General features: G+C 37.1%; 1 protein-coding gene across 3 annotated transcripts in view; it reads right to left on the bottom strand.

Moving 5' to 3' along the window:
• LOC131041381 (uncharacterized) overlaps positions 1-22,252 on the bottom strand; it is a 145,608-nt gene that overhangs the window by 13,580 nt on the left and 109,776 nt on the right. For all 3 annotated transcript variants that reach the window (XM_057974432.2, XM_057974433.2, XM_057974434.2), the window contains 2 exons: positions 19,862-19,986; positions 11,099-11,323 (listed from right to left, as the gene is read on the bottom strand). In XM_057974432.2, coding sequence (XP_057830415.2) covers positions 11,099-11,323; positions 19,862-19,986 — 350 coding nt within the window. The remainder of the gene's footprint in view (positions 1-11,098; positions 11,324-19,861; positions 19,987-22,252) is intronic.

Below are 22,252 nucleotides of genomic sequence, written 5' to 3'. Positions count from 1 at the left end.
ACAGGGCCAGGTTGGAAAATACTAGGAAGATGTCAAGTATCCTTTCAAATCCTCTCCTAACATCCATAGATGATTCACTTTTGGTTGGAGAGAAAAAAATAAGAAATATATGCTTTGCATTTTTAGTTGTGTTGGGACAAGTCAACAGCCTAGAGATCCTAAAATTTGCCAGTTTGAAATTTTGACATCCTATGTTTCATGTTACATTGCCATACACCCAGTTCAATGTCATTAAAGGTTTCACGAGAGAAGTCTCTTTATATTTTACTATCTAGACTGCTTTCTTGTTTGATATGGGCATTTTGTTTTTAAAGCAATCATCAATTTTTTTGCCAGTAGAGGTTATAAGTTGAGATTATTTAAGCATGCATTTTTTAGATAAATGTGAATGTGATGAGTATTTCTTTGATGAAAGATGATTGTACTTATCTTATTAATTTCCATTTACTTCTATTGTTGTCATTTTTTTGATCTGGCATATATTGGTGTAGAGCTCCGTTTTAATTTCTGGCCGGCCTTGATCAATATATTAACCATCTTGTAACAGTAGTCAACAAAAGTACACATTGCTTATTTCTCTGCTGACAATTAATACAAGAAGTTACTCCAAGTATATGATAGTGGGTGCCAACCTTGAGCTTCATATACTTAATTATCAATCTCCCTTAACTTCATAGACTATTAAACTGATCTTCAACAAAGATGGAGCATATCAAGAGTGAAGAGACCTGTTAGCAACTAAATACATTTTTACTTAGTTTGCCTCTCAAAATGCTTTCAAAATACTTAATGTTAAAAGGCTTTGTCAGGTTTACAGTGGAAACAGTGGTACAGTTGGGGGGCATCTCCAAGATGGCTAAGGATGTCAACTATGTTCCACAACGATCCTAGGGATGGATGGCTGTACTCATGGCAAAACCTAAAAAGTTTTTCAAGAAAAAGACCAGAATCAAAACTCAAAAACTTTAATTTTTTTCATGTGGACCCCCACACCACACTTAACCCTAAACGAGCAAAAACAAGCCTCCCTATTTTACACAAATTCATTTTTACATCCGAAAAAAATTGTCGCTAATCTGGGGGGGGGAATCATTCTAAGCAAAGTTTGAAGGTGTGGCTAGATAAATCAAAACTAGGACAACATCGGTGAGCAATGAGCAATGAGCAATGAGCAATGAGCAATGAGCAATGAGCAATGAGCAATGAGCAATGAGATAGCAAAACATAGAAGAGGTGTTTGTTTCTTTCAATTTCTTTTGTTTTTTCTAGCTTTTCTTCAAATTTTAAAGAAGAAAAGTGTAATGTCCTGGGCCAAAACAATAGTACAGATCCAATACTTAACCTTCCACAAACGCTTATTAGTTGAATAGCAACACTATCGGCCCTAGCATTCACTCAGATCTTAGACAACTCAGATTAAAATTACTGTTTAAGAATCAGCAATATCATTACACTTCAAACACCAAATGACAGATATACCCCCTGTTGGTGTTTGTTTTATCATCTACCAAACATTAGAATAGGATACCGAAGGCATTCTATCCTCTCTTGAAAAATCACTACTGATTCCAAGGTCTATATATGCGAACAAGCGACTTTAGTGAAATAGCTTCTTGGGTAGTGTATGCTGAAAATCTCAAAGGGGACTTACGTTAACAAATGTCTTTGAACTGCTGGACTTAGACGGATTTAGCAATTTTAGGCTCTATTTTTTTTTAGATTTTCTGGGATTAAGACTTTTAAAAAAAGGAGAAAAGGGATAGGGTTCGGGAAAGCTAATCTAATCCTACGAACTCCGGAGATGGTATCAATTGGGTGCTCTCGGGAAACCAAACTTTGCTTCACCACACTAGGGACAACTACACAAAGCCAGTGCAATCTTCAATGGATTGTGCTTATGATTAAGATGTTGGAATGCACAGAGGATGGGCTCAAACTAACTTTGCACGGTGAAATGGAAATCATCCATTCACCAAAAGTATGAGCGGAGATACACCATCAATTAACACTTATCAAATCCTTCATTCAAATTAACAACAATGAAAGCAAATCTAGATTAATTTTAACTAAGTGTTGAGGAAATTGAAACCATGCTAATCATTCAAACAATAGGGATTACAAAGCCTTAAGAGAAAGCGCACATGCAATATATTATTCGAAAATGACCTTCACGCAACAATATGTCAAAAACCTCACACTCTCCAAATGAGAGGAGGTAACCTTATATAGTTTTCAGAAAATAAATGAACAGCCGAGATCAAACAATGATCAAGGGCCCAGATTGAAAGCTACAAACCCTAATTAGGGTTTCCCAAACTCTACTAGTTTGAAAGAATGAGAAAGTGACATGTGGCACAGCTGCTATTCTCACTGAGGTGAGTGTCCAGTTTCCCCTTTCACAAATTCGATGTACCTGGACACGATAAGCCTGACCTCCTCCATAGTGACACTTGGCAAGTTGCTAATCTGGAAGTCGATGATGTCCACATCATCGGTACATGTGGCGAGGATGCTTTCCCACTCAACTGCTTGAACAAGAAAGTTCTCATCGATGAAGAGAAAATTTGTAATCCTTGAAAGATCGCCCTTGTCGATCATCCCCGAGTCTTTGAAGAAGCTCGACTGAATCCTAGCTCTCAGGTTCTCCGCCTGCAAATGCTTCTCCCTTATACTCTCTTTCTTCCAGCTCTCAGACGCTACATGAAACACCTTACTCAAAATCTCCTTGACACTCTCCTCTGTTTCAAAACACTTAGTCTCGAATTTCTTCAAAACTTCAATCCGGGTGACCAAAGCATAATACCAGGTGTTGAAGTCATACCTATCCCCAGCCTGTATGACACTTGCATCCACCAAACTTCTCTTTGACAAGCCTCGAATAACCTTCAGATGTGGAAGTATTTCCTCCACGTCTTTCCCAATTTGCAACTAGGTCCTAGATACAGCTGACCAACGAAGAGGCAGACTCATGTGCTGACACTAAATTTTCCACAAGTATATCAGCCCGTGCTGAAGCATCTGAAATCCACTCCTTGGCCTGCGTGAATGTGCCCTTCATATCCTCGTAATCCTTCATTGACTCCTGCTGAAGAGGTTGTGGAGGGGTGACCGATATCTCATGGTTGAGTGGCCTGGTAAGATGGAGAACATACTTCCTCCATTGCTGATTTTCATCCTCAACCTTCTTTCTCTTCTCTCTCTCTTGAGCTAAACTCGCCTTGAGGGCATTACAAGAGTCGTCAAAGTACTGGACCTCTTGGTCTTGGGTAGGCTTACCCAACTCTATAGTGGTGATCTTATAATCCTCTGGGGCAATGTTGTCCCGAGTTTTCCCTTCCTTTGGCACAGCTATTTGAATTGTCCTAAATCCTGCACTATCCCTCTGAATTAAAGAGAACTTTCTGGTTGGCTTGGGTGGCTTGCCTATGACTGGCTCATTCACCTTCTCCAAAAATGTTGTTGTGACCTCTTCAGAATGGGCTTCCTTAGGGACCTTAGCCCTTATCCTTTCCCTCGGCCAATCAATGGTTGACTGCTCCACAGTGTTTTGATCAAACTCATCATCTACCCTTCCTGGTTCAGTAACTATACCATCCAAGAAGACTACTGGAGATGCAGGTGTTTCAACTTCTGTAGCTGCATTTAAAATTGGCTCTCTGTCTGGACTTTGGACAACTGCTTTCATTATTTCCTCAATTGAAAGAGAAGGCACTCTCACTTCATTATTAACCATACATATGTCTATCCCCTGCTCCTCAATTGCATTCTCATCAGGCACGGCAGATGCGGCACTCAGGATGGAATGACCTTCGTTGGACTCTCGTCTCTCCCCTACAACCTTCTTTCTTATGGCCTTTCCAGAGCTTCCAACCAACTCCTTCCTCTTCCGGGACCCAACACTCTCTCGATTCCGAGCATTGCCTACAGAGATACAAGGGTTGGAGGATAGAGAGTCATCTACTCCCATCAAGTCATAGGTCAGGGTCACACCTATAGACTTCAATGGTTTCGTCCTTTCAAAGGTCCACCATTTAGAATATTCGACCACCGACCTCATGAGGTCTGCCAAATCTGATTTCTCTCCCTCTGACCAATCTATCAAGGCTAGTGGTTCATTCTTCATCTTTTCAAAGCCTGGCTATTGAAGCTCAAGGTTGTCTTCTACTTGGTCAGCAACTCTAAACATCTAAACACCTTCGTTGCTCTTACCATGCTCAAGGGAATCCTTGACGAAAATCTCTTCTTGATCTCGCAACTATCAACTATGTTAGCCCAATAATCTTCTAAATCAGCTTTGTGCTCAAATGTCATCCCTTCGACCCTTTTTATCTTGTGGAACGAATAAAGATTCTTCCTCGCCTTGTGCTGATAAAAAGGGTACCAAGCCAGCTCCTTCTCAGCAGTGGCGGCAGCTTGTGAGGACGGACATGTTTCCAGTCCATTCCCAATCATGAGAGAGGAGGTTCCTGCCTTCTTCTGCTTATCTCTTTGAATTGCCATATACCCCTCTAATTGCCTCACAACTTCGAGCAACACAACTCAGTTGGTAGGGTAAGCTGGAAGCTTATAGGGAGATCCGGTGAACCCCTGAATTCTAAGGTAAGTGAACTTCGGGTATCGAATATACCAATATCCAAATCTACTGATGAAGTCCATAGACTCTTGAGAGAGTCTTTGATGTAGTCCTCCTTGCAACGTTTGTGTGATGTGCATGAGAAATGTGTCATTCACCCTTTTAAAATGGAACTTTTCTTCCATGTGGAGCTGGGGATAACAATCATAGACTGGAAACTGGTTTTCTTTGTTTCCCACTTCCCCTCTGCAAGTAAGACCTCTATATCTGTAGGTTCTAGCCAGGAAATAAAACAGGTACGAACTCATGAAGAAGGTCCTATTTCCTTCCAGGTTCTTCAGTTGGCTATCCAGGTTGTCACTTATCATCCGAGCCCAGTCTATCATCTTCACTCCATTCATTATTACATTTATAAAATAATACATCCAGGGCTCGAATGGAGCACCTTGAGGATTCCCCATTATCCTGTTTAGCAGAACGATCATATCTCCAATATCTTCCTTAAAGTATGCTCTCACCAAGCTCTTCCTCTGAAGTTTGGAGGCACATTTCCTTGGCTTGTCTAGCCAAGAATGATTGACGATGGCGTCATACTCCTCCAAATGGTCCTGATACATGCGATCAGCTTCATCCTTGGTCACGTACACAGCGTTATGATACTCTGGGATTCTGAAGGCTCCTCTGATGGCCTCATCACTGATGTTCGCCAATACTCTCCCATCGGGTGCAACAATATCCCTATTGGCGGGGTTGTAATGCCTAGCACATTCAGCTACTAATTCGGTGCATTACATGGTGGGGAGAAATCTTGCAGCATGCACGATGCCACTCTTCATCATCTTTCGTTCGGTTGTGGTAGGCACGAGGTTGTCCAAACCAAACATCCGCTTCTTGAACTTCCTCAGGTTGATGTGCCCGAGGTTAGTGTCGCTAACGTTCTTCCAATTTGAAGTCATCCTTGACTCGGGAGGAGCATCTTTGTCCACTTGAAATTTCATTGTGCTTAAAATCTGCAAGTAAAAATGAAACTTAAGTTAGCAATTGGTTCGCAAATTGAAGAAAATAGAGGCTACGAATGGCCAAGTGTTTGGAGACTTTATCTTATTTTCATACTTAGCCAAAAAAAATGGATTTTCACATGTAAACTCTTCAATCCTAGGGATAATTGTGATTGCAGTCCAACACCAAGCGTTATAGCTTCAAAACTTTTCTTTACTTAGCCAATAAAATGATTTTCCTTCACTAAGAATTCGAATAGATCCACTAAAATCACTTTCAATGACTCTGAAAAAAACTCAGAAAATGCAACAAATCTGCATTGTAAATTCAACTTCACCTTCGAATAGATTGAAACAAGGCTAGAAGTTTCTCAGAAAACTCAGAAAGAATTAACAATTCTCCCTTATACCAGCTGGCTCTACTCCAAAATCTGTGAATTCTTTGTCAAGAAGATTGCCCAACTGCAAGCAATATCAATAGTTTCTCCAAATGAACTCCAATCTGCAAATACTTCTTAATGTTTTCCTTAGCTTGCTAAGGAATTTCGAACTTCTTGGTGTAAGAATGAAGTTACAAAAGATGCATTTGTAGTGAAGTTGATTTCCTAATTAGAAACACGCAAAAATCATCCAACTCATGTTTCTAAATCCAACTTAAATCTTGGGAAAGTTTCTCATCCAATTCTGAGCTGTGTCGTCATATTCTTTAGTTCGAAAATCTTCTACTTGTGCAAGTTTCTAAATTGTTTTTAGTTAATAAATTTGAACTAGGCTTATAAATTAGTATCTTCTAAAAAGTTTCTAATTTGGAACTCAGTTTGAAAATCATCTTGATCTGCAAATATCTTCTTTCTAATTTCAATTTCAAATTTCCATTTTGATTTTCCAGCTCGTTGATCTTTGAAAATCTCTTTTTCCAACTTTCTAAATTGATTATAAGTTAGATTTTTAGGAAGATTTGATGACATCACTTGGCTTCTTGTCGACTTTGCTTGACTTCCAAGAGTAGGGTGGAGTTTTTAGTGTTCAACTTCATACTTAGGCAGACTTTTGGAAGGACTCCAACATGTTTGTTTGCCTTCAATTTCATGCTTGGGCAGACTTTTAGAGCTCCTCTTCATGGGCGGCCTTTCTCCTTATCACCATGCATGGTGGACTTTTATGACTTCACCATCTTCTCTATCAAGTTTGGGTGGACTTTGGAAAGTCCACAAGACATGGCGGAGTTTTGAAGCTATCCAAGGCGGACTTTTCACTACCTTCTCAAGGTATGGCGGACTTCGGATGCATCTCCAAGGGCGGACTTTGGAGAGTCCACAAGACATGGCAGAGTTTTGAACATATCACCAAGGGCGGACTTTTGGTGCATCTCCTAGGGCGGAGTTTGATGTTACCTCAAGCAAGGCATAGGGCGGAGTTTCATGCTCCCTCTTCATAGCCTTTCCAACATACATGGCGGACTTTTGATGCACCTCAACACATGGCGGAGTTTTGAACATATCACCAAGGACGGACTTTTGGTACATCTCTTACCTTGGTCATGGTTGGGCGGACTTTTGACTACCTTTACATGGCGGACTTTAGGCATTTTCCATGATAGGGCAGAGTTTTGGGCTTACTTTTCAAGGCGGACTTTCGAGGGACAACCTCTAAGGTGGAGTTTAGGAAGGTCTCCAACATGGCGAACTTTGAAGGCTTCTCAAGGCATGGCGGACTTTGGTGTGGCCTCAATAGGGCATAGGGCAGAGTTTTGGAAACACTCCCAAGGCGGACTCTGAAGGCTTCTCAAGGCATGGCGGACTTTAGAGTGACCTCAACCAAGGCGGACTTTCATACTCCCTCTTTAAGGCGGACTTTGATGGTCCCTCTTCATGTTCTCTTTACCAAGGCAGACTTTAGGAAGGTCTCCTTGAGCGGACCTTAGGCACCTCTCCAACATGGCGGACCTTGATGCTACCTCCAACATGGCGGACTTTTGTGTGACCTCAACAGGGCCTAGGGCGGAGTTTTGAAGGTCTTCCTTGGGCGGACTTTGATACTCCCTCTTCAAGGTGGACTTCTCCATTGCTAGCATCTTGGGCGGACTTTGATGCCCCTTCCTTAAGCATGGCGGAGTTTTGAGGGTTGGCCATCAACATAGGGCGGAGTTTTGTGCTCCCTCTTCATGGCTTCTTCAACATGGCGGACTCTCTATCACCTGCCATAACACTCAACATCACTGATCAACCAGACTTAGAAAATTTTGGAAATTTTCAAAATTTCACAATTTAGCCAAATTTAAACAGATTAACTTGAAATTTGAAATCCATACTCAGGCAAACCATCTGAAGCATCATGACCCCTAAAATGTAGGAAACTGGCTTTTTAGGTCAAAACTTGGAAATTTTGGATCACGGTTGAAGCAGGTCAGTGGTATCAGTGCAAATCCTAGGTCCCCATTCCGAAAAAGCAAAAAGCAATCATACCTAAAAAATAGGGAAAACTTTCTAAAAATAGCCATACCGGGGATTGGGCTAAAAATGCCAAAAACAAAACTTCCTAAAAAATAGGAAAAAGCAAAAAAGCAAACTTTCTAAAAATAGAAAGTTGTTCAAATTCGCCCAAATCAATTACGATCTTCGTCCTTTGGCCTTTCTAGGCACTTTGACGATGTCCTAACTCTAGAATCACTTTCAATCTCTAGGACTCGAATTGTTCAAAACTGAGCAAGGCTTGGGAAAACTGAAGCGGAAGGCCACGGGACACTAACAAAAACCCTAGAAAGCAGGAAAAGAGAGGGTCCCCATTTGCAATGGGGCGATGTGTAAAAAAGGTCACAACACCTCCCAAACTTCTTATTACAATGAACAACAAATAACAGGTGTAAATCCCAATCTCTTTCTTTTTACGATAATGGTTGTATTACATTCAGATAGTTTGGCAATATCATTTTCACAACACCTATTCATACCAACAACAATTGCAAATTGAATAAATACAATGCGGCTGCAATTCACATGTAATGAAGCTCAAACACTAACTCTGTATGAGATCATCCTTTAAAATTGCTAGGGTTTTCCTCCTAGGATTCCTATGCTCGAAACAAATTCAGAAAGGAATTTGATTAAGTGCAGATGATGATCTAGATGAGAGCATTCACTCTTTAATATCCTTCACAAACAAAACCAGTTGACCACCATGTATACCCCACAAATTTTGAATGTTACTGCGTGTAACTTAATAACAGTTCTGATCTTATCTGATTGATGGTAATATCACTGGAGACTTTTGATTCCTTTCCTTTATATCTCTCAATGTGAAGGAGAGGTCACACCTCTTCATCATGTAAGCCCTTTGGCAAGAGACACCCTTTCACCATTAGCACCATTTGGAAGAGTGCAACTCTTCATTATTTCTGCCCTTTGAAAGGGACACAACCTTTCACAATCAGATCTGTACTTCTGATTTCCAAATTAACCCCTTCTCAAATGAGGTTCTCTTCTCCCTTTAATATTGAGGTTCTCTTCTCTCTTTTATATAGAGGTCTCTTCTCCCTTTTATATCTCATGTTTGAGGGAGTCACAACTTTTCCTTTGTCTTTTGACCATTCATTAACTTAATTTTAATTATATTCTTTTAAATTTAAATTTAAATTTTATTTTTATTCTTTTGTATTTTAATTTTAATATTATCATTTATTATTAACTTCTATTTCAAAGTGGGGGCATTGCAGGATGTGACTAAGTCTTCCATTGTTAAAGTTTTCTATGCCCACACCATCACATTTCATGTGAGACATTCTCCTTATTTTAAACAAATGTTCAAAGATAGAGCTTCTATTGGTCTCTAATATAGCCCCCATGGAAAACATGAACTATGCACTACCCTCATTGACAAAGAATACTCCAAAGTCGATTTAGTCGGTGAGTGTATTTATGCCTCATCAGCCAATTGAATTAGTTTTGGACAGTTGCTGACATTTGAAATTCCTTGGCAACTATTGGCAAGTTTACATAGTTCTTCTATAGTCAAGAAAAGGGACAGTTGCAAATTACCCCCTACACCTTTTTTGTACAAGAGCAATGAAGCATTGAATGAATAAAAAAGCAATTGTTATATCTTCATAAATAGTCTATTATTCTCATTTGAACCAATTGTGTTTGTATAAACTAGTTTACTCTGCTTAAGTAATTGCATATCTAGATAGCAAGTAAACACAACTTAACTTGGCATCCATGACATGGAAAACATTAACCAGCTCAAGCTATATGAGCCATCTCACTTATAGAAGGCTTTTTATCACTCATACTAAGAGCACCACTCCATATCTAGATAGCAAGTAAACACAACTTAACTTGGCATCCATGACATGGAAAACATTAACCAGCTCAAGCTATATGAGTCATCTCACTTATAGAAGGTTTTTTATCACTCATACTAAGAGCACCACTCCATATTTTCAGCCACTTTTGGCAAGTACTTTTTCTCAAATTTCAGACACGCCGTCATTAAAGAACCACTAGCTGTCAAGCCAATTGCAAAGGTACCTTACCAGCATATACAAACTGGTTTACTTCAATTATTTTTGAAAAAAAATTGCCCATTAACATCAAAAGTTGGGGAAAAAATCCTGAGGAAATGACGAAGCTTCTAGCCATGATTTAAATTACTCTTGATGATTTGTATACATGATGTCCTTTACAGGGTGAACACATGCGGATTTAATTAACTAAATGAGATATGTCATTTGCAAGCTTAGTTCTCATGCACCCTTAATTCCCTAAAGAAAAGGTATCTACATAAATCTTCAGTGAATATTCTCAAATCTTTTTATTTTACTTTTATCATACATGAATACAAATCAAGGCAATAAAATGAAATATAAGTTTAATCAACCTGCTTACATACAAGTTCCATGTAATTGAAATACAAGCATATGCGAGCATTTTTCTCTAATCTATAAAGAAAGCAACCAGAGAAAAACAAGATATTAAACTTCATTGGTCAGTCTGTCTACAAGAATAATGTTAAGGAATATAAGATGAAGAGAACATTTTAAGGCCATGTGGTAGAACCATTTTGCATAAAACATATATGTCCAAAAATCAATCATACCCCCAATTGTCCCAAAAAAAGTAGCTAACATTAATTAGCTGTTTTATTACTTTTAAGAGGGACTAACCACATCCAATATTCATTATATGAAAATGTGTTCACATTAAATGTCTCAACTAATGAAATATATTAAATACTTGTCTATAGTGTGGTAGTAACTATTTAGTGTATTTCTATGCAACATCTCCATCACTAAGGACCTAAGCCAGATGATTTCATGTGACTGGAAATGAGAATTAGTTATTTTGTCATCTTGGAAAGCCAAAGCAAAAACTGACTTCCTTTCAAGACAGCTCCCACAAAGTCCTTACAAAGGAGATATTAAAGGTGAATAGTTTCTTCCCAAATGCATCTCTAATAGTAAACAATAATGTATTTGAGATGTTTAAGTTGGATATATTTTATGAATAAATGTAGGCTGTTAAATGTTTACCAGTAGTTTTGAAGCTGTGTTGAAGCACAACCCTCTTCGGAGCATCAACACTGTAAGGGAAAAATTGAGAAGACAAGGCCATTGCAACCACACTAAAATGCAGTAGAAATTGCATTGGTACAGATTGTGCTAACCAGCTTCCAGCAATGGTTAACAATGGACCAACACACCACCCAACAACAACTCCAGTCACACAGGCAATCATAATATCTGAAACAAAATAACCTGCAGTAAAAATTAAGTGTTAATATAATATGTATCAAATTAAAATAACTAAAACCAGGTCAATGTTTACATGAAAACAAGGCATTCCATGTAGCAGCAAAATGTAGATTGCACTCTGGACAGAAATTAAAAATGAATTAGAAAATATACAAGCAATTAAAGAGGATGTCTTGTAAAATATTGCAATCAATCTCCTTAGTTACCTGCATACTAAAAAACATCTGCAAAGAAGTATAAACTTAGAATCTAAGTTGAATTGCAATTCAACCTGCAGCTAGGATTGAAAACCATCTTTGCTTTCGTTCAATCCAATACTCACTTTTTTGCATCTCCCCTTATGATGGAAGAGCATCAAGGAAGGTTTTCCTCCTCCTTTTGCACTTCCCAACTTTTCAAATCCTTGCAGTCTTTGGGATTGACAAAAAAGATAAGGACAATTAATACAGCACAGAAATGAGTGTTCCCATATAAGCCTAATAGGGTCTCTATGAGATGAGTCCACCTAATATATGAAAATCAATACTTAACTTCAAACATAATCCAAACCTTGCTGGTCTCTATGATCTTATTAGAAATCACATATAAAAGTAAATTGAAGCATGTTCTATTCAAATCAACCAAGTAACCGAAGATAAAGCAGATGCTTCCATTTTGATTGAAAGTCTTTCCAGGGTTTTAGGAAATTGAATCATAATTTGACTCAAAGCTAGTTTTTAATCATATAAAAAAAGGCACTACTCAAACTGGAAACTTTAACAGAATTCTTACTAAAGCTTGGGATCTCTCCAGTAGCAATGATTTTGATTGATAACACCATTACATCAGCCCAATTAAAATAAGGAGACTTTCAAGCAAATGCAGGATTTATTCAAGCCCCTAGGCATTCACAGAGTTAGGAAAGGCAATTGGGAGGCACTAGACTATTTAATTAAAGGCTATAAATGTGACCCTTGGCACTTAACGGGGCCATCTTAATTTGTAAAAAGTAAAACATTAAATGTTAAATATTAAAATATTAAAATATTAAAAGAGATATAATGGTGACAGGAATTGATCAAGAAATTATTACCAAAGAAGTGTAATTGATCTTGAAGTGAATAGAAAGAGAATAGGGATTAAGGTGTTACATGGTGAAGTGAATAAAAAAGAGTTCATTTTATTTGCCATGTCCTTCATTCCGTCCATCTTTCCGCTTACGGTAGTGGCGTTAGGCAGAGTTATATGTCGATGCTGTGAGAAAAGGCACTGAATATCAAAAGAGATGGTAGTGGTGAAAGAGGTGGCAACTCTAATCTCCGTGCTAGTCCAAAAATGCAACAAAGGCTAAGAAAGTAAAAAATGTAAGTTGTCTGATAACAACCTGTGGATTATCTCTGACTCTTCATCCATGTGTGCATTTAACTATCCTTCCAGGGCTCTTGGGTGGTGAAGTCAAAATGTAGGTAGGCACTGGCCTTGGTAATGAAGTTAGGTTTAGGGTTTGGATGTGGACATAGGGAGTACATATGGAGCATCGCCATTAAAAATGACAAATACCTGATGACAACTTAATTGATATTTTTTTTTAAGTTGATGTCAGGGATGTTTAGTTTTCAAGCATCTAGGCATGGTTCTAGGTTTGGATGACACTTCACTGATGGTTCAGCTACAGAAGAGTGCTCAAAAGTCTAAAAACAATTCAATCACATGTACATATGTTACACAAAAGTAAGAGTGTACACCTGTTAAAGAGCTGTGTTCCTTCTCAACTATTAACATCCCCATCCCAAGTGAAGATAGATTGGACTATGAAAAGCTTCAGAAGACAGAAATCTACAGCTTCAAACTGTTTATGCTTTGTACTTCTTGTTCTCCAAGTGTACTCATGACGGCTCATGGTTTATGTTGTTTGAGTTTTTAATAAGTTACTAACCATAAGCTGTAGGTATGGAGTATTGTCTCCTTTAACATAATCATTGTGATACATTAATATTACGATCTTTTTGTTGTGAGATTCTGCCATAGAAACGGGACTCGCTTGGACTTGCCAAGACTTGGCGAGTCTTGGACCGAGTGACCTTGGGTGAGTCCTAGGGGCCGGAACTTGGACTCATCCGAGTCCTGGGCGAGTCCAAGGACTCACCAACTTGGCCTGGACCCAGCAAGTCTCAAAGCCTGGACTGAGCCGATGGCAACAAAACATAAGGCAATGAAAAAACATAAAAAATAAAGTGTTTTTAATTTTATTTTTTTGAGTTATAGTCTCCCCAACCCTAAATGTGAGCTCATTTCATTGTACTGGCAAAATAGGAGAAGAGTGAGTTGTGAGGAAAAACAAGAGTGCATTGTAGGGCAACCAGCAAGGAGGAAGACCAAGAATTTGTCAACAAATCACATTGGGGCAGCGTATTGCTCACATTTGGTGCATCAAGAGCTCCATAAAAAGGATTGGAATGAGGTTGCATTTCATCTAAAGTTTGTTCTAAGAGGTAAGATTGATTTTTTTTGATTTTTTTTGGTGTTTTGTAAGCAAAAATTACATTTTTTTTTTTTCATTTCTATTCATTTTGATTTCATTTCAAAGAAAGAGCAATTAGGAAACCCTACATTTTTTTTTTTGAAAGAAACCCTACATTTTTTTTTCAAACAAACCCTACAGTATTTTTTGAAAGAAAACATACAATTTTTTTTGTATTGATTTATAAATGACAATGCACAAATGTTCATTTTTTTGTAATTGTTTTATTGCAGCAGTCGTGTTTTTGAAAATCATATTTTACACAATGTCTAGTGATAATCCTACTCCTAGAACAATCCCAAGTAGAAGGGATCCAGCTTGGAAACATACTAAAAGTTTTCCTGGGCAAAAAAAAGGAGAGGCAAAATGTAAATATTGCAAAACAATCTTTCATGGAGGCACAAATAGATTGAAATACCACCTTGTCAGCATACACGGCCATTATGCGGACCCTTGCACCAAAGCAATTCTTGAGGCTATTCGTGAGTGCCAAGTGCAACTAGAAAAAAGAAATGAAGAAGAGGCAAAGGGAGGAGTTGGCTAGCATTGGTTGTGTTCGAGAGGCTTTTTCCATGCCTCCATATCGTCCTAGTGCTAGTGCTTCCGCCAATGGTAGTGGAAGTATTAGCATTAGTCCTAGAATTCACAAATCTAGGATGGATTCATATTTTGAGCCACGCACTACTCCTAGTGCCCAATCGTCGCTTGAGAGCATGGGTTGGAACAAGGAGGTACATGATGCAACTAGACGTACAATTGGGAAATTTTGGTACTATTGCACAATTCCATTCTTCGCAACCAGACAATTCCTTTTTATTTGATTGTTTTAAAATTTATAGTTTGCTTTGTGTAATGAATTTTCATTGGACAGAATTATCTTTTAAAATTATTTTGTGACAGGTGTCCTTATTTGCAGAGCATGGTTGACGCCATCACTATTTGTGGGGCAAGGTTCAAAACCCCTTTTGAATCTGACTTAAGTGGCCCAATTTTGAAAAAAATGGTGGGTGATGTAAAAGCCACATTAGAGGACCAGCGTGAGATATGGAGCAAGAAGGGTTGAACCATCATGACGAATGGTTGAACCTATAGGAGAAATAGGATGCTCCTGAATTTTCTTGTTTCCTCTGCAAGTGATTGATCATTCTACTTCCCTCAATGCATTGAATAATTTGAATTTGATTTTGCGATTAGTATTTTTAATTTTTTAATTTATGATTTACTGAATGATCATTGATTTGGCTTTATTTTCAAATTTCAAGTGGCACCATGTTCCAAAGTCCATTGATGCTTCTGCACATTCAAAAAATGCAACATTCCTATGTGAGGCTATAGAGGAGGTCATACATGAGATGGAGGAGGAGAATGTAGTACAAGTGGTGACCGATAATGCAGCAAATTATGTTGTTGCAGGTAAACTTTTGATGGAGAGGCAGCCATCTTTATTTTGGTCTCCATGTGCCACCCATTGCCTTGACCTCATGTTGGAGGATATTGGCAAGCTTCCATGGATCAGGACATGTGTACAGAAGGCAAAAAATATTTGCAAATTAGTATACAATCATTCATGGGTTCCTAGCCTAATGAGACAATACACAAGGCAGAAGGAGTTGGCTCGTCCAAGAATCACTGGCTTTGCCACCAATTTCATCACATTACAATCCTTGATTCAGTGTAAGGCAACTTTCAGGCGTAGGTTTGTTGGTGAGGAGTGGAGTTCCTCATCCTATGCTACGACCGATGTAGGGATTGATGTGGCAGATTGCATTTTAGATGAGCCAGGCTTTTGGGCCCCTTGTGCAAAGATTGTGAAGGTAAAAATTTTATATATGCTACATTGCGTTTTAATTTTTATTCATATTTTTCTTTTATTTGCTTATTTTCATTCACACTTAAGTCAATTGATAATGTTTCACAATATTTGTAGTTCATTGAGCCCTTGGTAGTTCTATGAGCTGCTGATGGGGAGAAGCCTGCATTTCGCTACATATACGAGGGCATGGATAGGGCCAAGGAGGCCATCAAATTTGTCTATGGAGGAGATGAGAGTAAGTATCGTCCCATTTGTAATATCATTGATAGGAGATGGCAAGTCCATCTTCACAAGCCCCTCCATTCAGCCGCATATTACCTCAATCCAACATTCCATTTCTACCCTGATTTTAAGGCGGATGAGGAGGTTCTTAATGGGCTCTACTCAATGATCGAGTGAATGTTGTTTGGTCATTGTAGCACTATAATCCACAAGTTAGAGGCCTTTTCTAATGCAGAAGGGGAGGTCTTCTCTTATCAAATTTGCAGAGACAATCGGACAAAAATGCAGCTAGGTAAAAATATATTTTAAGAGCATATATATTTTTCAATTTATTATTAAATGAGAATGACTTTTTTTTTCTTTTTCTCATCTCGGATAGATGGTGGCATATGTTTGGTCCTAAAACACAAAATCTTCAGCAGATAGCCATTCGTATTTTGAGCCAACCATGTAGTGTTTCTAGTTGTGCGCGCAATTGGAGTATGTTTGACCAGACTCCAAGAGGCGCAATAGACTGTCTATGGAGAGGTTGAATGATCTGGTCTTTGTTCGTTACAACCTCTGTCTTAGACAGAGACAAGTTTTGGACCATGACTCCACCTATTCACGCAAGAGGAGGTCAATCTAGAATTTGGGTGGATCACTGAGGCTACGAATCTTGTCTTTAGTGACGAGGACCTTGATTGGATCGACCAGGCAGATAGAGAGGCTAAGGTTGTGGCCATGGCAGAGGAGGAGGTTAGAGCATGAGCAAACACAGACAAAGTTGATGTTGGTAAGGATGGAATGGAGTCACAAGTAGAGACTATGGTTGTTGAATCATCCAAGACCTACCTTAGACACTTCGTAGGAAGGATGCAGACTCCTCTGAGCCATAGACTTGTAGTTGCTTTAATATTTGTGTGGAACATTTGATGTCATGGATTTCATATTCCATGAGTTTTGTATACATTTGACAATATTTATATATCTATGTTTGCTATTTCCTTCAGCTACAATTTGCATTTATACTAATGTGATGGATGTATACTTGTGTATGTGATCAAATTAGCTTCTATTTGATGATATTGTGTCTTTAAGGTTTATTAATAAAGGGTGCATGAAACGAGTTTTAAATCCTTAATTTTCACTTTGTTGAGTCCTGTCAAGTCTCCACCTAGTTTTTCCACTGAGTCCCGAGTCCAATCACCCTTGCCGAGTCCTAGTCCCATTTCTATGGATTCTGCTGAGGCTAACCTATTTTTGGCTTGATTGTAGATTATATTATTTAGAATATTGGAATTTCTGGCTTTTTAATTAATGTAGTACCAGTCAATATAAACAACAGTGCTTCAACCAAGAAGTTAGAGATAGCAAGGAATCATTGTATGTATGAAACTCATTTATATTAGAAGAAAGTAAGAGAATTGTGACCCTGATTATGGTATCAAATTGAGTCTGAAAGGTAAACGAGACTTGGTCTTGACCTGTATGCTGCTACAAAAAATTCAGTTATTCATGGTGAATCTTATCAAGATATGCAAATTCGAACATGTATTTTGAAGTATGCCTCCATATATGATGAGTGTTTTTTGTGATTTTTGGTTTCAAAAAGTCTGAGGACCAAATTTTTTTAGTACTTCAATCACTTAAGTAGTGCACTTACTGTGACTATTGATGAACGTATTGTATTAATTCAATAATCACAGGGTAGCATTTATCTAACAAACTAAACCTCAGTAGTGGATGATTAATAATTCAATCACTTAAGTATTGTTGTACTTACTGTGACTATTTGATGAATGCATTGTGTTAATTCAATAACCATGGGTCAGCATTTATCTAGCATACTAAGGCTCGGTGGTGGATGATTAGTACTTCAATCACCTAAGTATTGTTGCATTTACTGTAACTATTGATGAATATATTTGTGTTAGTTCAATAATCACAGGCAAGCTTTAATCTAACATACTAGTTTAACCACCAACTAGTTAAAGGCAGCAATTTCTGATTAGCAATTCATATATGGATGCCATTTCTACCAGGAGATAATCAAATTGTGGCCAGTTGATTTTGTTCCTTGGTTGGTCTGATATGTAAAGGCATCAATCTTGGACATGGTATAAGTGCTGCCTTATAAAATTACTGGAATTGATATCTTAAATACATCTATCTAAAAGATGCTGAGAAACATAAGTCTGGAGGCACCAATATTGCATTTGTGGTATCTTGAGATTGATGTCCCTTGGTGTCCTTTAGGTAGATGTACTTAAGATATCTATGCTAGTACATATTCACATAAAAGATCACACTAAAAGTTTGACATGTAAATAGCCATCTAGTTTATGTCAGTCTTTGTTATCCATTCACTCCATTGCAACCTCCCTTGCTGCCATTGTAGTTAAACCTCTCAACATAATAAATATATTCTTGATGAATTGAATGAAGATATGCAAATTCTATCCCAAATTTTCATGTTGTAATCCTGTTATCCTTGGCTTTTTTCCATGTGTATTTTATCTATTATGTGATCCGTATCATCTTTAACCTTCTAAAATCATAAAAAGAGGATTTTGGAGGGTTTCTGATAAGCATGAAGCTAATAGTAAGTAACATTGTAGGCACTGATGTGAGTGTTGGTTTTTCAATAAATTAGACTGATGAATTTGTTACTGTTTGTTTTATATTGTAATAAATTGTTAAATATCTAATCAATGAATGTGTTTAGCCAACTAATGTGTCATATGCCAGAACACATCTAGATTTTTTTCTTTTTTAATTGAGTTCAGTCCAATTGGTGGTTGTCAACTGCTGTCGACCAAAACACCTTCTAGTCACTACACAGGTCTTTATATTGTCTTTGAAGATAGCATGGGAAGCTCTAGCTGTGTTCTTCCTGCCGATATTGAATGCACATTAACTTGTGAATATATGCTGAAGTGACAAGTTTCTGTTTTCATTTCTGCTTACATTTCCTTTAGTTATGGTTGTAAATATTTATTTCTGGGTGTTGAAAACATGAGAGGAGACCTTAAGGGCAAAAATCTGGAGTAAGATGGACACACTATCACTTAAAATGGATGGTACCCCGTCTAAAAGTCATATTCCACCATTTCATATAACACAAGTGTACATACTGAAAATCATAATACTTAGCTGGTATTAGTCTAGTATTAATCAAAATATGGTAATAACAATCAGGAAGTTCTAACTGGCAAGAGATTGATTGGGCCCTAAGTTGCATCCAAGAGGCTAAGAGACAACCTTGTTTGTACTTGGGCTATTGCCTAAAACCCAATGTCCAAAGCATAGACAATCAGTATAGAAGATTTGCAGATCTTATTACATAGTGTGTATCAGCTGTAGCATTCAGTTAATTTTTCTATTTGTAATTATTTTTATCTTTGGTTTTAGAAATTTTATTAAAAGGGTACAATTCTGCATCAGTAGCAATTGCATGGATTATTTTCTTCTCCACTGATACTGAATCCAATGTAAAATACATTCTTCATTATGAAGGATATGTCAAGCTAAACAATCATGAAAACATGTCTGTTTAACAACTCTAATAAGTTTACTTAGTAACTGTAAACAGGGATTCACTCAAGAGATGGCTTATGCCTGTGATCACTATAGCTTGGATTTCACTGTTAATAATTTCTGATCAAGGGCCATCAGCTAGCTTGGTATTTCCTGATCCATTTCCTGTCTCTATATGCTATGGTTCTTGGAATGTGTGCTTACTCCAGTTCCTCTCCCCCACTCTCTTCCTAGGTGACTTTATACCCTGTAGATGATAACAATCATCTAGACTATCAGGCCTCTTGATCAGCAAAAATGTGAGACTGCTAGGATAACTTTCAGGGGAAAAACATTCATAAATTATCCCATGCAAAAATGAATGGAACTTTCAAAATCTGTTTAACACATTTAACCAAAAAATAATCTATAATCAATAAAAAATTCAGTGAAGCCAAAAATTGTACCATTCTATCGGATAAAGATAAACTAGAGGTCAGGAGGATACCATAGGGCTGTGGAACAGAGCCAAACATTCCCATCTTCTCAATAAGAAATTGGAGACAAACTCCACCAAAATAGACAGAAAAAGCAATGGGCACAATAAGAGGAATAGCATAGCCCAAGAGTGACCTGTAAATAGATTCTCATAATCAAACCCACATCCAGAAGCTACAGAACGCAAAATAAAAATTTAATACAATTTCATATTTTGATCTGTACAATGTTTGTGTCAACTAGAACATGTCTTCACATTATTCAAACCTGCAATATTAATTTTTCTACTTATCTATCATTTTTAAGAGCTAATTATATTCCATGTAAGAAGAGAACACCCATATAAAATATCCTATAGTTAGTTGGAGCCTAAAAACAAAGTAATTGAAAATTGATTTCCATGAACCAGGTTGGCCATAAACTTTTACATAATCTATTCTCTTGTCCAACAAAAGATAAACCATCATTGCTCTCAACTTATCTCTAAACAAAAAAATCCTAATATTAAATTAAAATTTGCAAATATCCTAGAATGTGCCACTTTAGTTATATGTACCCAAAGTCAAAACACAACCATAATACACCTAGCTCAATCATAGTTCAGTAGCAAAGACTACTTGCACAGGACCTCCTACCTTGTCGATCAATCATACTTCAACATCAAGGACTTCTTGTAAAAGGCCTTCCATTCCATAGCTCAATACTAGATGATGTCCCAAAAATGCTCTCACCTCATAACTTAATCATTGTTCAATGTCTGAGGATATCCCCAAAAAAATCTGAGTTAGCTCAGTCATAGGTCATCAATCACAACAGTTAGGCAACTCCTCAAAGCCAACTCTTCTTTAACTAAAATCAGTAAAAATGTATGTGGCATTGATAATAGTCAACAAACCTATAACTAGGCAGAGGCATCTTTTACAGTTCAAAATACATTTATCATGGTTAAATTTTAGTCAAAGGTGTTGAAGAGCTGTGATTCCATACCCAATGTGTTGTTGTAGTCTAAGTCACCAGAATCAGCCGAATTTCAACCTTGAAGTTCAAAATTCGCTGAACTTAAAACAGTTCATAAAATGCGAAAAAAATTTGGTCAAATTCGTACCTAAAAATAGGGATGACGTGTTTGCCGAAAAGTTTTTTTTCCTTGATTTTTTTAGGGTTTCATCGAGTTTTTTTGATAAATACGGCGGCAAACATAGCAAAGTTTATCGTTTTTTCTGCAGTCGCGGACGCATCAGTTCCAATCGCCCGACCTTGGACCGCCATTGCAGACCGACCTCACCAACCTTCGGCCATCGTTGTACAAGCTCTAGAAGCTTCCGTCGAAGCTCGAGTTGTTGCCTCTACCTCTGGCATCAATCCGTCCTCCCGACCTGCACAGGTAGGGTTCTCGTGTAAAATTTTTTTAATTTTTTTTAGGTTTCAAATTTTCGATGTTTCATATTACATAATATATTTTTAGGGTTCTCGTGTATTATAAGTTTTTTGTTTATAATGTTTGTTTATAATGTTTTTGAATAGATAATTATCAATTTATCAGTAACCACACATAATAGGCTTCTCGTGTATTTATAAATTTATAATGTTTATTTTTTAGTTTTTAATTTAATACACATAATATAAATTATAAAATAATGTTGTTTAATGTTATATAATTTATATTAATAGTTTTTTATTATATTGTTTAATATTATATTATTTGATTTTAGTTTTTTATTTGTTTGGTAAAGTTTTAAAAAAATTAATATATTTTTATATATTTTTTTTAAATGGTAGTGTAGTAATTTTATTAAATTTAATAACCAAAAATAAAATCTAGTATTTTTTTTTTTCGTTAAAAAAATGATTATATTAAATTATTAATAAACGTTTTATTAAACTTTAGTATTTTTATTTTGAAATTTTGAAATAAATGTAATGTTTATTTTGTTTTTTAATTTAAAACTAAAAATGTATTAAATTTTTGTTTTTATGTTTATTAAACAAGAATAGTATTTATTTTGTTTTTTAAAGGTTCAAGCCGAATTTTATACTCTGTTTTTAAGAGGTCATTTGTGAAATTGTTAAAACTTAAAGTATTTATATTTTGAAAGGTTGAAATAAATGTAGTGTTTATTTTGTTTTTTAATTTATCTTTCCAAACATGCAGATTTTAATTTAATGGCTCCTCCTAAATCAACTTCTAAGGCATGGAAGCATGTGAACCGAAATGGAACTCACATCAAATGTAACCTATGTGAGGGAACTATAATTGGAACTTTAACAAGGCTTAGGGACCACTTCCTTGCTAATACAAAGTCCAGGTGGAGGTGTTCAAGCATGTATAGGTGCGACTCCAGAACTTAAAGCTATTCTAGAGAAAGAGTTGGCTGCTTCAATGGTAGGCAAAATGAAGAAG

Source organism: Cryptomeria japonica, chromosome 3, assembly GCF_030272615.1.
Source record: "Cryptomeria japonica chromosome 3, Sugi_1.0, whole genome shotgun sequence".
In the NCBI taxonomy this organism is placed as follows: Eukaryota; Viridiplantae; Streptophyta; class Pinopsida; order Cupressales; family Cupressaceae; genus Cryptomeria; species Cryptomeria japonica.
The sequence above is the reverse complement of the archived record's forward strand: the minus strand, read 5'-3'. Positions and strand labels throughout refer to the sequence as shown.